Source organism: Capricornis sumatraensis, chromosome 17 (genome assembly GCF_032405125.1).
Source record: "Capricornis sumatraensis isolate serow.1 chromosome 17, serow.2, whole genome shotgun sequence".
Classification (NCBI taxonomy): Eukaryota; Metazoa; Chordata; class Mammalia; order Artiodactyla; family Bovidae; genus Capricornis; species Capricornis sumatraensis.
In genome coordinates, this window is record NC_091085.1 from 78,014,578 (window position 1) to 78,028,542 (window position 13,965).

The window sequence follows — 13,965 nt, forward strand, 5'->3', positions numbered from 1 at the left end:
GCCGGCCGCGCGCTCTCGTCCCCAGTCGACGCCAGAGCTGCAGCCCGCGCCGGGCCGGGGCCATGGGAGCCCCGCGCCGCCCGGGTCATGAGGACGGAGGTGGACGCGGAGGCAGCGGGGCCGCCGCTCGAGCCCGGTCAGTGTGGTCCCCCCGTCACCCCGGGGATCGCGGTGGGCGCGGGGCAGGGCCCCGGGGATCGGGGGGCGGCCCTCACCCCGGGGATCGCGGTGGGCGCGGGGCAGGACCCCGGGGATCGGGGGGCGGCCCTGACCCCGGGGATCGCGGCGGGCGCGGGGCAGGACTCCGGGGATCGGCGGGCGGCCCTCACCCCGGGGATCGCGGTGGGCGCGGGGCAGGACCCCGGGGATCGGGGATCAGGGTTGGGGGGCAGCCCTCAACCCGGGAATCGAGTATGGGGGGGAACCCCGCCCTAGCGCCGGGCAGGGTCCGGCCGCGCGACCTTGGGCCGACCGCCGCCGCGGCCCCGGCTGTTGAGCTCTGAGCAAAACCTGAGCAGGTGTGCGCTCCGGCGGGTCCCGCCGGGCCGGCTACGGTCAGTTGGGGTTTGTTTGTTTTTCCCGATGACTCCCTGAGCAGGGACACCCCTGGGCATCTCTCGCTTGCGGTCATGGAGGGAAGGAGGGTCCTGGTTGAGCGGCCGGGGCGGGGGGAGGGGTCACCTTTCCCTGGAGCGAAAAGTCCTCTTTGGAGCTGCTTTGGGGAGAGCCTGTCCCCTCTCCGGTAACTGAGGCCTTAGAAGGGGCAGGCAACTGGCAGGGCAGTGAGGGACAGCCTGCCCCTGGCCTCCTAGACTCCTGCCTGCTGTCTTGCTACGGAGTCTTCCTTCTCTAGTCCCGCCTTCCCAGGCGCCTGAGTTCCTTTGCTGGGGGGTGGGGAAGGGGGCACAGACTGATAAATCAGCGGCCAGCCTCCGTGTGCTTTTCTGAGTGGGAGAGGGCGAGCAGTGGTTCCCCATCCCCTCTGCAACATACAGTTGACAAGAAAGGGCCAGTGAACTCTACAGTGAGGTGCCCACACGTGGGAGACCCCAGCCCTGAGGCATCCACGGGGCACGACTGTGGCTGCAGCAAGGATTTGGGTCCAGGGCTGTCCCCGGGGTTTGCTGTCTCCTCCTCCGGTTGTCCCACTCTGAGATCTTGGACCAGACACTTGCCTTTCCAGAGGAGCCTCCGTGGGGTAATGACTCACATTTCCAGGGCGCCTTCTCTGAGGAGGCACTCTGCCCGAGTTGTTTACACGCAGGGCCTCATTAATCCTCATAACGACTTGGGTGAAGCTGGTTCCTATTGTCACTTGCACTTCTGCAGATGAGCCGACCAAGAGCTTAAGTATTCAGGGCCAGGAAACTGCCTTCCTTCCTTGAGGACAGCTGCCAGCTGAAGCCAGGCCAGCCCCTTCCAGGCAGACCCTGGCCCTCAGGTGGGACGGGCTGTGGCTCCAGGTGCCTGGCAGCAGCTTTGGGCTTGGAAGGCCTGCCCTTATGGGTTGGCTGACTTGCTTGTGCCTGGATTGGGGGTGGCCCCGAGGTGGGTGTTCAGGCGCCTCAGGGGTGTGGGCAGGATCAAAGTGTAAGAGATAAGGGTGAGAAGAGGTGGGGCAGAGTTCCTGAGGGCCCCAGCCAGCGGCGGGCGGTGCCACGTTTCACAGTTGGGGAGGCAGAGACAAGAGTCGGAGCCTGGCCACAGGTGCCCGGCCAGGCAGTGCCAGAGCCCGGGCGCAGAGTCAGGAGGAGCCGTGGACAGAGGACCATAGTCTGGAAGCCTGGGGGAGGGGGAGTCCTGCAGTGACCCGGAGGCTCAGGCCGCTCGAGGGAAAGGAAAAAAAAAGATAACCGCCTTCCATTCACCACCGAAGTGTGTCTGCCGAGGTCTCTGGGCTGGGAGGAGGCAAACGCTGCGTGCCTGCCACTGAGGAGTTCCCCACGGGTCTGGTGGGAAGACAGACACCAGCTCCGGTCCTCCAGGTGGAGGGGAAGGGACCGAGGCGTTTGCATGTTCAGAGATGGGAGACAGCCTTCTGGACGGAGGGATCTGCAGGAGCCAAGGCTGGGGAGCAAACAGCCCGTGGAGAGAAAAACAAGGAGGCACCGTGCAGCTGCGGGAGGGGCTCTGGAAGGGCGGCAGCAGCCTGCGGAGGCCTCTGCCCCTGCTCAGCCTTCGGCGGGGCATTACTTTGGGACGTGAACACCTGGACGGCAGGGCTTGGTCCCGTGATCTAGGGTGCCCAGGCCTAGCACACCGTAGTGGGCACTCGGGAGCTCATTTTCTTTCCAGCAGCGGTTTCTGGAGCGTCAGTCACCAGGCACTGGGAAAAACAGCGAATAAGATGAGCCAATCCTCTGCCCTGGGGCCGCTTCCAGTCGAGCAGGGAGACAGGCAGGCTTTTTCTGTGGTGGTGTCACTTTTGCCGAGTACTGTGGAGGAGCCCCTGCTCCCAAAGGCAGTCAGTAAATGCCTCTCACGGGGCGGGGGGTACTTTGAGCCAGGACCTGAGTGACAGAAAGGGGCAGACTTGAATCCCGAGGGTAAGAGCGCTCCCCCGGGTCGAGTGGGGCAGGCCCAGCAGGGCTTTGCAAGGGGTAAGAACTGTCTCCTGAGGGCCGTGGAAGACTGTGGAGGGACCCCTGTGGCTGCTGTGGACTGGAGAGGGACTGGGGGGGCGGGGGACAGGCAGAAGTCGGGCAGGTCGGGGCCCGCGGGGCCTAGTCCGCAGCAGTGGGCAGAGGCGGTTGCTGCAAGGCCCAGAGAGGTGGCCTGGGCTCCTTTTAGGGCCTCCTGGGGCCGGGGGACGGAGAGAGCGCAGCCTGACCCCCGACTGGCCTCAGCGCCCCGGGCCCCAGCCAGATGGACGGCGGGGCTCCCGGCCTCACCCGTGAAGGGGCGCCAGGGACATTCTTGCCCCAGGGGCCAGGCGGCTCGGCCAGCAAGCGGCCTGCTCTCAGCAGTGCCGCCCTGCTTTCTGTGGGCCCTGCGGGTGAGGCGGGAGAGGAGAGAGGTCACGGCAGTGCAGGCAAGGCACAGTTCTGGCCCGGGCCCAGAGAGGGCGTGGACAGTCCAGCAGGGCAGGGTCCACGCGGGGGCCCGGGCCGGCGGAGTGCCGATGAGCGACGGGGCACGGCCAGCCTGGCGTCCGGGGAGGCCCGGGAGGTGCTGGCCTCTGAGCCAGGCCTTGAGGCCGGGGAGGGTGTGGACGGGAGGGCGGGAGCTTGGGACCCCTGCAGGCGACAGGAGGTCGCAGGTCGCAAGGCCAGGATGGACCGCAGGGCTCCTGGGCACCCTGCTGGTTGGTCCACGTAGGGGTGGGATGGGGAAGGGTGCTGGGGGCCAGCTCTGCGCGGGCCGGTTGTGCGTTCAGGAGCGTCGCCTGGAGACCCCAGAGGGGCAGCCCACGGCAGCCGAAAGGGCGTCCTGAACGAGCAGAGTGTCATGGCCGGTTCTTTAGCTCTGAGCTCTGAGCAGATTCCCGGGACCCCAGGACAGGAGGGCCCCCAGGCCCTGGGCCCGCGGGCCTGCCACGGCCCCGCTCTCTGGTCTTTCGGCGCGTCCCACACGGCCCCTGGCCCGGCCCCTGGTTTTCCTCAGCCGCCCGTGTGGGCTGTCCGCCCGGCCACTCCCCACCGAGTCGCCAGTCCGCAGGCCGGGCACTCATGGGGCTCTAGGGAAATGTTTGTTGACCGAAAGGGAAATCAGACCAAAGTCCCCACTTGAGGGATGGCCAGACCCAGCCCACACGTGGAAGTCAGCAGCCCAAGCCAGCAGGAGAGCCCAAATCTGAACGCCCAGGCCAGGCCCTTGCTGCTCTGCCCCGGGTAGCATGGCCCTGGCTGATAGGTGACTGCTCCCTCCTTGTAACCCTGGGGGCTGTGGAGTCAGCAGCCTTGGGAATTGAGACAGGAATGTCTGCCGAATGCCTCCAGGAGCCCCCCGCCACAGGGGCTCCAGAGAGGGGCCACGGAGGGGCGTGGTGCCCGGGGCGGGGGGCCGTGCACCATGTGGGCAGCGTCGTGGAGGAGTCTGCAGACAGGGTTTGGCTCCGTGGCCTGGGGGGCTGAGCCAGTCCAGGCGGGCAGGAGGGGGCATGTGAAGGCTGCAGCCCGGGGAGGGCGAGGGGCGGCTGGCAGCTGTGGGCCCCGGGGCGGTAGCCACGCGGGCCTTGTCCTAGGGGGTGTGGGGGCCACCCCACCGAAGGCCCGTGCACAGGGCTGACCCGCCCAGACCGGCGCTTGGGGAGACCACTGTTGTGGCAAGGAGAACAGGCTGAGAGGCCCAGTAAGGCTGTGGACCGTCCTCGAGTGGCCCCTTGGGACCTGAGTGGGCGCCAGCGGCGGCAGCTCCAGTGGGCGTGGGGTGGCGGGCACTGCGCCAAGAGTCCATGACCCCCTCCCACTCCTGCCACCCGTGACCCCCCACCATCCTCCTCCCGCCTGTGACCCCCCCCGCGCCCCTGCCACCCATGACCCCTCTCCCGCCCCTCCCACCCGTGACCCCCGCGCCCCTCCCGCCCGTGACCCCCCCCGCGCCCCTGCCACCCGTGTCCCCCCTCCCGCCCCTCCCGCCCGTGACCCCCCCGCGCCCCTGCCACCCGTGACCCCTCTCCCGCCCCTCCCACCCCTCCCGCCCGTGACCCCAGCGCCCCTGCCACCCGTGACCCCCCACCGTCCTCCTCCCGCCCGTGACCCCCCCGCGCCCCTCCCACCCATGACCCCCGCGCCCCTCCCGCCTGTGACCCGCGCCCCTCCCGCCCGTGACCACTCCCTGCGCCCCTCCCGCCCGTGACCCCCCTCCCACCCCTCCCTCCTGTGACTCCCCCCGCGCCCCTGCCGCCCATGACCCCCCCGCACCCCTCCCACCTGTGACCCCCCCGCGCCCCTGCCACCCGTGACCCCCCCCGCGCCCCTGCCGCCCGTGACCCCCCCGCGCCCCTGCCGCCCGTGACCCCCCCGCGCCCCTGCCACCCGTGACCCCCCCCCGCGCCCCTGCCGCCCGTGACCCCCCCCCGCGCCCCTGCCGCCCGTGACCTCCGCTCCCCTCCCGCCCGTGACCTCCGCTCCCCTCCCGCCCGTGACCCCCGCGCCCCTCCCGCCCGTGACCCCCGCGCCCCTCCCGCCCGTGACCCCCGCGCCCCTCCTGCCCGTGACCCCCGCGCCCCTCCTGCGCAGGGGACTTCGTGCAGCTGCCGGTGCCCGTCATCCAGCAGCTCTTCCACTGGGACTGCGGCCTGGCCTGCTCCAGGATGGTTCTCCGGTGAGTGTGCCGGGCCGGCCCTCTGATGGGGGCGGCGCAGGGGGAGAGCCCTGGGTGGGACTCGTCTCCGTCTCCAGGTGGCTGTCTCCAGCTGGGGCTTCGGGGGAGGCCCAGCATCCACCCAGGCCTCCGCCCCGCCTGCGGAAGCCCGCGGCGGTGGGCCAGGCCCCCCAGGTCTGCCTCCAGAGGACGCCCAGAGTCTGGAACGGCCAGGAAGTCACAGGTGCCCGGGCCTGCCCCGCAGACTGACCCCCACGGCTGAGATGCAGGGCCCTCCTGCAGCCCCCCGACCTTGGACTTTTGGGAGACGGGGTCACTGGGCAGGGCAGCCTCTCGCTCCCCTTCCTGGAAGTCCAGGCAAGACAGGTGTTCCGTGCCTAACGCCCAGGGAACCGGTGAGGAGATGTGCTTCACTTAGAAGGTCCTGAGATGAGGCTGGAGAGGCTGGCAACTGGCCCAGAGTCACACGGCCCATGAGGGACGCCAGGCGCAGAGTCCAGGCCCCGGACGGGGACCTGGGTGGTGCCCGGGAGGCCCCGGGCAGTGTGCGGTCAGGACCTAGGAGTTCACGATGCAGGGCGGAGCCTCGCAGGGGCACAGGCTCACACAGCAGGCCCTCGGGGAGGCTGCCCCAAGGCTCAGCGGGCACTGTGCCCACAGGTACCTGGGCCAGCTGGACGACGCTGAGTTCGAGAGGGCCCTGCAGGAGCTGCGGCTCACCAGGAGCATCTGGACCATCGACCTGGCCTACCTGATGCGCCGCTTTGGTGTGCGGCACCGCTTCTGCACCCAGACCCTGGGCGTGGACAAGGGCTACAAGAACCAGGTGCGCCGGCAGCGGCCTTCCGGGCCTGGGACCGGGCCCCAGACTGACATGCGCGGCCAGACCAGCCGCCGGGGCCCAGCAGCCCAGACACCCCCATCCCAACCTGTCCTGGACGCACCTGCCAACTTGCAGAGGCTCCCCGGCGACCTTCACGGTCCTGCCCTCTGCCGCAGCTCCAGCCGGCTGGGCCTCGGGCACCTGTCTTCCTCCGGCCGTCATTTGTTGGTTTTCCTCCTTCGTACGGGGACAGCCAGCTCCAAGTTGGGTCCCTGGTGTTCTAGAAGGAAAAAAAAAATCTACTGTCTTTCGTTTTTATAAAAAAGGAAGGCTGCCAGGGACCTCCTTGGAGGTCCAGTGGCTCAGACTCGGCGCTTCCAACGCAGAGGGCGTGGGTTCCATCCCTGGCCGGAGAACTAAGATCCCGGGAGCCATGTGGAACGGTCAAGAAGATCACTCAAAAAAAACCCAAAAAACACAAATAACAACAAAAATAGAATGCCCGTAAAGCCTAATTGAGACCTCAGTGCACTCTGCCACCCTTAGAGCCAGGCCTGCCTCCAGCCTGGGCCGAGCAGAGAGTGCCTGCTGGCCTCGTGGGCGACAGGCCCACTACCCTGTGGCCAGTGCCCATCCACCTAGCTCTCCTTTGAACTATCCAGGCCAGGGGGAAAGGCTGGCGGATCTGGTGTGGTCAGCGTGGCCTCAAGGTGGAGGAAAGGCCCAGAGCAGTTCTCCTCTGCCTCCCCCTTGGGGGCCCTGGCCCCCGAAGGCCCCTGCGCCAAACAGACTGTGCCCTTTGCTAACACGCGCTGGCTGAGTCGAGTGGGTGGCGTCCAGACTCCCGCCCACCCCCAGGGTGCTGGCCCAAGCCTGCCGCCCGCCCGTCTCCCGAGCACCCTCGCCAGCCTCGGGCGGTTCCGCCGCCCGCAGGCCGGGCCCATGTCCACTCCCGACGCCTGTGCTGTTTATGTCCTCCCTGGGGGGCGGGTGTGAGGGCAGCCGGGGCGGGCGGCCTCTGCAGCTGCTTTGCCCTTGCAGTCCTTTTACAGGAAGCACTTTGACACAGAGGAGACCCGGGTGAACCAGCTCTTTGCACAAGCCAAGACCTGCAAGGTGCTGGTGGAGAAGTGGTGAGTCCGTGTGTCGCCCCCGCCCCCGCCTCCCTTCCTCACGCACCTGCCACCCCAGGGCTGGTGGGGGGAGGCCCCCCTTGGGAAGGGGCAGGCCTGAGCTTTCCCACCTTGCTGGCCATGGGCACTGACTTGTACCCGCCCCCGCCCCCTGAGCCTTAGTTTTTCCATCCATAAAATGGGAACAGGTGGGGGGCTATGTGACCTAGGCTACACAAACTCTGGCCTAGGGTGGACCCTGAGCGGGCACAAAGGACAGGTGAGCAAGACAGATCTGGCCAGCCCTCGGGCTGCTCCGGGAATGCTGGCCGTGCGGCAGAGCACACGGACCCCGGTGGCGGGGGCACGGCCTGGGGAGCGCGCTGGCGCAGCGAGAGGCTGGCAGGGAGGCCTGGGTGTCAGCTGTCAGGGAGGCCTGGCCAGACCTCCTCCCGGCTGCCTGACCTTAATAGGTCTCCCTCTTCCCCTCCACACGGGGCGGGGGTGGGGGGGCAGGAGACTTGCCCAGACGCAAGCAGCTTCCTCCCCAGCCTGCTGCGGGCACTGCGCCCAGCAGGCGTCCGGCTCCCAGACCCGGGCTGGTCTCTCCTTGGGTCTCCCGTCCTCCTGGATTTCTGTCTTCATGGTCACATGACCCAGGCACATAGCCCTCTGGGCACAGGGAGGTCTCCACGTGTCCCCAGGCCACGTGAGCGCGTGTTGGAGGGTGAGGTGGCCGGTGTTAGCTCGGTGGCACCTGACCGGCTGCATGAAGGGTGGGGGCCGTTCCCGGCCGGACACCCCCCAGCCCCCCGCACAGTGAGTCCCACAGTCACCCCAGCCGTCCAGCCATGCACCGACCCGCACCTGGGACCCCCACCCTGGGCCCTCCCTCCAGCTGCGCCCTGTGCTTCCCGGTGGCTGAAGTCCCCCTCGGGGTCATATCTTCTGCTGGGAGCTCAGCCAGCTGCTTCCTCTCAGAGACCCAGTGGAAAAATGGCACGCCTCCCCGGGCCAAGGAGTCACAGCAGGCTGCCCTGTGACTCGGTGGGGCTGGAGCTGGACCCGGCCACCAGGTGCCCACACATACCCCCGAGGGGCCTGGAAGGAAGGAGGGCTTAGTGTGGCTGGGCATTGGCCCCCCAACCCCCAGTGAAGACGGTGGGGCCCGGGCACTGGGGAATCCCCCCAGCCCTTCCCACCTCAGGTCTGTCTAGGACTTGCCTCCTCCCGGGGGCCTCGGAGGGGCCAGGGCCTAAGGGTCCGGAACAGCCGGCTGACCCGGGGTTCCCCTGCGGGCCCCTTCTGCCACAAGGAGCCTCAAACAGAAAGAGAAATAACCCCTTGCTTGGTTCCGATTAGGGGAAGTAAGTTAAACCGCCCGTTTATGCTACTGATGCACCCTTTAGGGTAAAAGACCAGGGCAGTGAGGGGGCAGGTCCAGAGATGGGGTGCCGTCTGGAGTCGTGTGGTCACCCTGTGACGGGCCTGTGGGCCCAGGGTGTCCTGGGCACCCTCCTGGTCCATGCTTGGTCCCCCACTGAGCCCCGCCCACCGTGACAAAGCAGGCGGGTGCCCCCTGCACGGAGCTCAGGGCGGACGCGAGGTGCAGCCCGGGCTCCAGGACACGGGGCAGACCGGGGCCCAGCAGGGGTCCGCAGGAGGGGCCTGGGGCCCAGCGGCACCGGCTGACCCCCGTCCGCCCCCCACAGCAGGGTGAGCATGCAGGACATCCAGGCCCACCTGGCGCAGGGCCACGTGGCCATCGTGCTGGTGAACTCGGGGGTGCTGCACTGTGACCTCTGCTCCAGCCCCCCCAAGTATTGCTGCTTTGCGCCCAGCGGGCCCCGCTGTTTCTGCCGCTCACCCGACTACCAGGGCCACTTCATCGTGCTGCGCGGCTACAGCCGGGCCGCCGGCTGCGTCTTCTACAACAACCCGGCCTACGCCGACCGTGAGTGGAGGGGGTGGGCCCCACCGCCTTCTCCCGGGGCCCCTGCCCCCCAGCCCCAGGCCGGCCCTCTGCCCCCACCCAGGGCCCAGCCCAGGGCTGCAGTTCCTGCCTCCCCCAGCCCCCAGGCCAGCCCTCCGTGCTAGAAAGGGAGGTCCGGGGACCCTGGTCAGGGGACGAAGAGCCCGCACGCTGCGCAGAGTGGCCGAAAGAAAAAAAGAAAGTCTGCCCAGCCCTGGCCCCCGCCCCCGCCCCCGCCCCCGGCCCGGACTCCCCACGGCCCCGGGGACAGGCAGGGACCACAGCCCTGCAGCCTCCAGCGAGTCCCTCCCCTCTGGGCCTCCCTTTCTCCTGCTGAATCGGGGAACGCGCAGGGGACAGGCTCACAGGGGCCGCAGCGGCTGCAGGGAGGGCGCCCGCGTGGTGGGGGTCAGCCAGGATGCCCCTTGCTGACCGCCCCGCCCTCCCGCCGCAGCAGGGATGTGCAGCGCCAGCATCAGCAACTTCGAGGAGGCCAGGACCAGCTATGGCACAGACGAGGACATCCTCTTCGTCTACGTGGACAGCTGACAGCGGGAGCCCGCTGTGCCCTGCCCTGCCCCCGGAGGCCACTCCAGAGGCGCTGGCCCAGGCCTGGGGCTCAGACGAGGCGCCGCGTCCCTGCTGGCTGTTGACGTCCTCCGGGCCCGAGGCCGGCTCCCGCCGCGCTCAGGGGACGTCTGCCCCCACGGGCGCCCTGGTGCCTGCAAACCAGACGCAGGGCCGGCGGGGGACGCAAGAGCCCATCTCCCCACAGACCCAGGGCTCAGCCCCAAGAGAGCTGCGGGTCTGTTTGTGTGGAGACCATCGGTGTAGCCGCCCTGGGCCCCAGGGCTGTGTCAGCTCCAGCATCCCCGGGATCTGGTCAAAAGGCAGGCACCCTGGGCCCGCTGCCCCCTTCCCCCACCCCCGCCCGGGGGGCCCAGTCCCTGCGGCTGGTGGCCAGGCCCCTGGGGAGGGCTGGACCTCAGGCAGAAAGGCCTCAGGCCCCTGCAGCCCTCCTTGGAGTGGACACCTGGGCTGTGGGCGGGACCCTGGCTCCCGCTGGCACCCCGAGGGCCAGGGCCAGCGGCCTGGGCCCCAAAGACACTCCCCGCCCCCCGCCACGGCACCTCCTGCCTCAGTGCGGGCAGCCCCACATCTCAGGGTTGGGTGCTGGGGCCCTGGGCCTGCACGCCTGATCGTGGCCGGGGGCGGCCTGTGGCCTCCCCCCAACCCAGCGCTCACTCCTGGCCCTCTGCAGAGAAGGCCGGGGGGTCTCTGTCGGCAGAGGGAGTAACCTAACCCAGGATCACACAGCGCGGACCCCCGCATGGACTGGGGCGGCCTCCTGCTCCTTCCTTTTTTAGCCGGGGAAGGCGCGCGCGCGCGCGTGTGTGTGTGTGTGTGTGTGTGTGTGTGTGTGTGTGTGTGTGTGTATGTGTGTGTGTGATTTAAGTCTTTTTTTTAGCCGGGGGAGGGTGTTTTTTTGAGATTGAAGTTTTCACTTTTGGTGGGGTGAGACTCAACCTCAAGCAAGACAATAATAGTGGGGTCACAGGTACTTTGGAACCACGGACACCTCTTTTCACGGGCAGATAAGCCAGGCCAGGATCTCTTCCAAAGCCAAGGGGACCCGGGGCCGCAGGCAGGCCTCGCGCCACAGCCAGAACCTGACTCAGGACAGTGGTGGGGCTGCGTCTTGAACCTGGGTCTGCGCCCCTGGAGAAAAAAGGGAAATGGGTCATTCCCAAAAGGGGCTGGGACACCTCCTGTCCCTGCCCTGGGTTACCTCTGGCCAGGGGGGTCAGGATGCCCCCGTCAGCTACAGCACCTAAGTCTTGGTCGTCGGTGCCGGAAGCCTGATGCTGGGGCAGGGGCTTCCGCCGCTTCCCCAGGCTACGGACTACCCAGGACCACCCAGCTGTACAGCTCCTCTACCCGACAGCCTTGACCAAGAGGCAGGCACTTCTGGCCAGGCAGCCGCCCTGGGTTCAAAGGCTAGCGCTGCCTGCGGGCCCGTCTCGTCCCCGTTGCCTTAACCCTGGGTAGCCTGAGACCACCCCCTGCCCCTGCCCTGAGCCCTGGTTCCCACGGCTGGGAGGACCACACGTGGCAGCTGCAGGCTGGGCGCCCCTGGAAGGGGCCCGGGTGACCCCAGTGAGGGTGGCGGTGTCCAGGGAGACAGTGACAGGAAGGGGCGGCCGCCCTCGGGGAGGCCCGCTACTCAGGCCGGCGGGGGCTGCCCAGGGAGCAGCCTCCAGTGTCCATGGTGCCTTCGTCCATCAGAGACACTGTCCCCAGGTCGGAGGAGCGAGCCTCTCGGGGCAAGCCGCAGGTTAGAGGTCACCCGTCTGGAAGGTTAACAGGAGCTGCCTGGCCCCGGGGCTGACGCCACCTGCCTGGAGGGGGTCTCGGAGGCGAACCTCACCGTGTTGTGTCCTGTTCACACACAAATCATGAAAACAGGGCTGGAGACAGCAGGACGCGGCCCACGACCCCGTGACCCCTTGGCCACACGTGGAGGGGGCGCCCTGGACCGCTGGCTGTCTCCCCAGCCACCTAGGGGCAAAAGGGATCTTATGCATCACAGGGGTTTTTATACGTGTTATCTCGTTTGTAATGAGCCATTCTCAATAAACATGGTCCTCACTCCAAGACGCTGGCAGCCCCCCCGCCCGCCTCTGTGATCCCAGCCTCCTTGGGACGGTCGCTCCCAAGCTCACATGTAGGTGTGCTGGCCACCGGCCGCCCGGGCGTCCTCACGACGTGACCAGAGGTGCTAAGGAGGGGACAGCTCAAAACCGAGCGCAAAGGATCACGGGATCCAGGAGACCAGAGTGCAGAACCTTCCAGAGACCGTCGACTCTAAAGCCCTGTGCTGAGAGCCGAGGGTGCGAAGCTCTGTCTATATGACGGTGCCCTGACCAGGCCAGCTCGGCTAGCAAGGCGTGCCCAGGCAGTTAGGAGGTGCAGAAAAGGCTCTGATCCTATGGCGCGGGGACCCCGTTCACTCAGGAGCTCCCCAAACTGCTTTGCCGCACAGTTCATCTCTGTGGAACCCTGGTCTTCCCTGAATGATGCTGACCTTTGGGTAAGCCCTGGTCCAGCATCCTGAGGTCATCACTCAGGACTTGCCTGGTGGTCCAGTGGCTGAGAACCCACCTTCCGATGCGGGGCCCGCAGGTTTGGTCAGGAAACTTTTAAGATCCCAAGTGCCGTGGGGCAACTGAGCAAGCAAGCGGACGGTTGGCTGCTGATCCTCTGGGGACTTAGATCGCCAGCTGCTCCCACGAAAACAACACCACTGGCTCCACAGTGACCTCCAGCTCCCCCAAACGCCGGGGTCTTGTTCGCTGGTGGGACGACTAAGCTGAAATCTGATGGGTCCACCTGTGGCCAAGCTGTTCACCCAAAGCTGCACAGCCCCAAGCTGGAAGTAGACATGGGTCCTCCGCTCAGGGGCTAGAGCCCCAGGCCAGTCCACCCGGTAAGCCTTGCTGCGCTTTCACTGGCTCTGCCACCGGTAAGATACGACGTCAGACTGTCCAGGTCACTCATGTCGAGGCGCAAGGCGAGAGTCTGTCCACCCTGATATGGCCCTCTGGGACAAGCCTGGTGACCGCACCTCAGCGCCATCCAACGGCCACCTGGGCCCATCCCTGGGCTGGGCAGAGCAGCGCCCCCGCCACCGTGGACCCCGCACGAAGGACACAGCACTTTCTGATGCGGAGGCTGCCCCTGCACGCAGAGAGGTGATTCTGGCCAAGGGCTGGCCCGTTTCTCCTGCAGGGAAGGAGGGTGCTGTGTCCAGGGCTTGGCCCTGCGCAGCACCTCCCCAATTCCATCACACCTCCCACCAGCTCTCGGGACTATCCGCGGTGGACACTTGTTAGGGTCACAGAAGTGCTGCTCCCATCCGATCAGGCACTTTGGGTGCACTGCTGTGGCCCTTGAAACTCATCTGGGTGGTGTTCTTGGCTTTCGGGGCCTCCTGCAGCCTGACGAGGGTGCGCCTTCCATCACTAAAGCTCATCAACAAGGAGTGGGCGTCAAGGCGCTCGGTGGACCCTCTGCACGCCCTGCCGTCTGTCCGTGGGCACCTGGAGCCCTTCAGCACGGGAGAGCCTCCTCACGGGCCCGGCCTCCCTCTCGGCCTCCTGGTCCACTCCCCCTTGTAGAGCAGTGTGGTCACTGCACGCACCTGTCCCTAGAAAAGTCACTTCCCGGGGACACCTGGACAGAAGTAGTAGGAAGGTCAGCAGGACTTATTTCAAACTTTGGGGCTGAGCAGAGGCTGAGGTCCACGCCCAGAATTCCCTCCTGGTCTGGGAGTCCCAGCTCTGCTCTGCAGGGCCTTTGGCCGGATTAAATCAGGCCTACCCAGATTATCTAGGGTAATCTCACTCGCTTGGTTAACTGCCTACAGGCTTAAATCACACTGGCCAAATACCTTCACAGATTAGCGTCTGATTGGGTAAACAGAGACAGCAGCCTGGCCAAGGTGACAGCTCCCAATGGCTGTCCCCCTGTCCGCAGAAGTCGCTGCCAGCCTAAGTGGAAGGCTCTCTGGCTGCAGAGCGTGGGCTTCAGCAGCCGCGGTTCCCAGGCCCTGGAGCTCAGGCTGAGCAGCTGTGGCCCGCAGGCTTTGCTCCCCCAAAGCATGTGGGGTCTTCCTGGCCGGGTCAGGGCTGGAGCACACATCTCCTGCACTGGCAGGTGAGCCACCAGGGAGGCCCATCACTTCTTTTCTTATTCGGCTGTGCTGGGCCTTCCAGCGAGATTTTCCATCTCTG

At 67.1% G+C, this 13,965-nt stretch overlaps 1 protein-coding gene across 6 annotated transcripts; it reads left to right on the forward strand.

The window, feature by feature from the left end:
• The first annotated feature begins 47 nt into the window (after positions 1 to 47).
• GUCD1 (guanylyl cyclase domain containing 1) lies at positions 48 to 11,768 on the forward strand. Of its 6 annotated transcripts, none has more exons than XM_068989660.1 (6): positions 48 to 136; positions 5,181 to 5,265; positions 5,926 to 6,091; positions 7,130 to 7,221; positions 8,913 to 9,154; positions 9,627 to 11,768. In XM_068989660.1, exons 1-6 carry the CDS (start codon positions 88 to 90, stop codon positions 9,719 to 9,721), a joined length of 729 nt encoding a protein of 242 aa, XP_068845761.1. In that variant the 5' UTR covers positions 48 to 87; the 3' UTR covers positions 9,722 to 11,768. The 6 variants fall into 6 exon arrangements, with proteins under 6 accessions (XP_068845761.1, XP_068845762.1, XP_068845763.1 ...); XM_068989661.1 differs by having other exon boundaries at positions 9,630 to 11,768; XM_068989662.1 differs by having other exon boundaries at positions 8,916 to 9,154.
• The last annotated feature ends 2,197 nt before the right edge of the window (positions 11,769 to 13,965 follow it).

What these genes read in the sequence shown, in the direction of transcription:
- GUCD1 (XM_068989660.1), top strand. Translation starts at nt 88, where the DNA reads ATGAGGACGGAGGTGGACGCGGAGGCAGCGGGGCCGCCGCTCGAGCCC. An exon ending in TGCTCCAGGATGGTTCTCCG is followed by an intron (nt 5,266 to 5,925) that starts GTGAGTGTGCCG and finishes CTGTGCCCACAG; the next exon opens with GTACCTGGGCCAGCTGGACG. An exon ending in CAACCCGGCCTACGCCGACC is followed by an intron (nt 9,155 to 9,626) that starts GTGAGTGGAGGG and finishes CTCCCGCCGCAG; the next exon opens with CAGGGATGTGCAGCGCCAGC.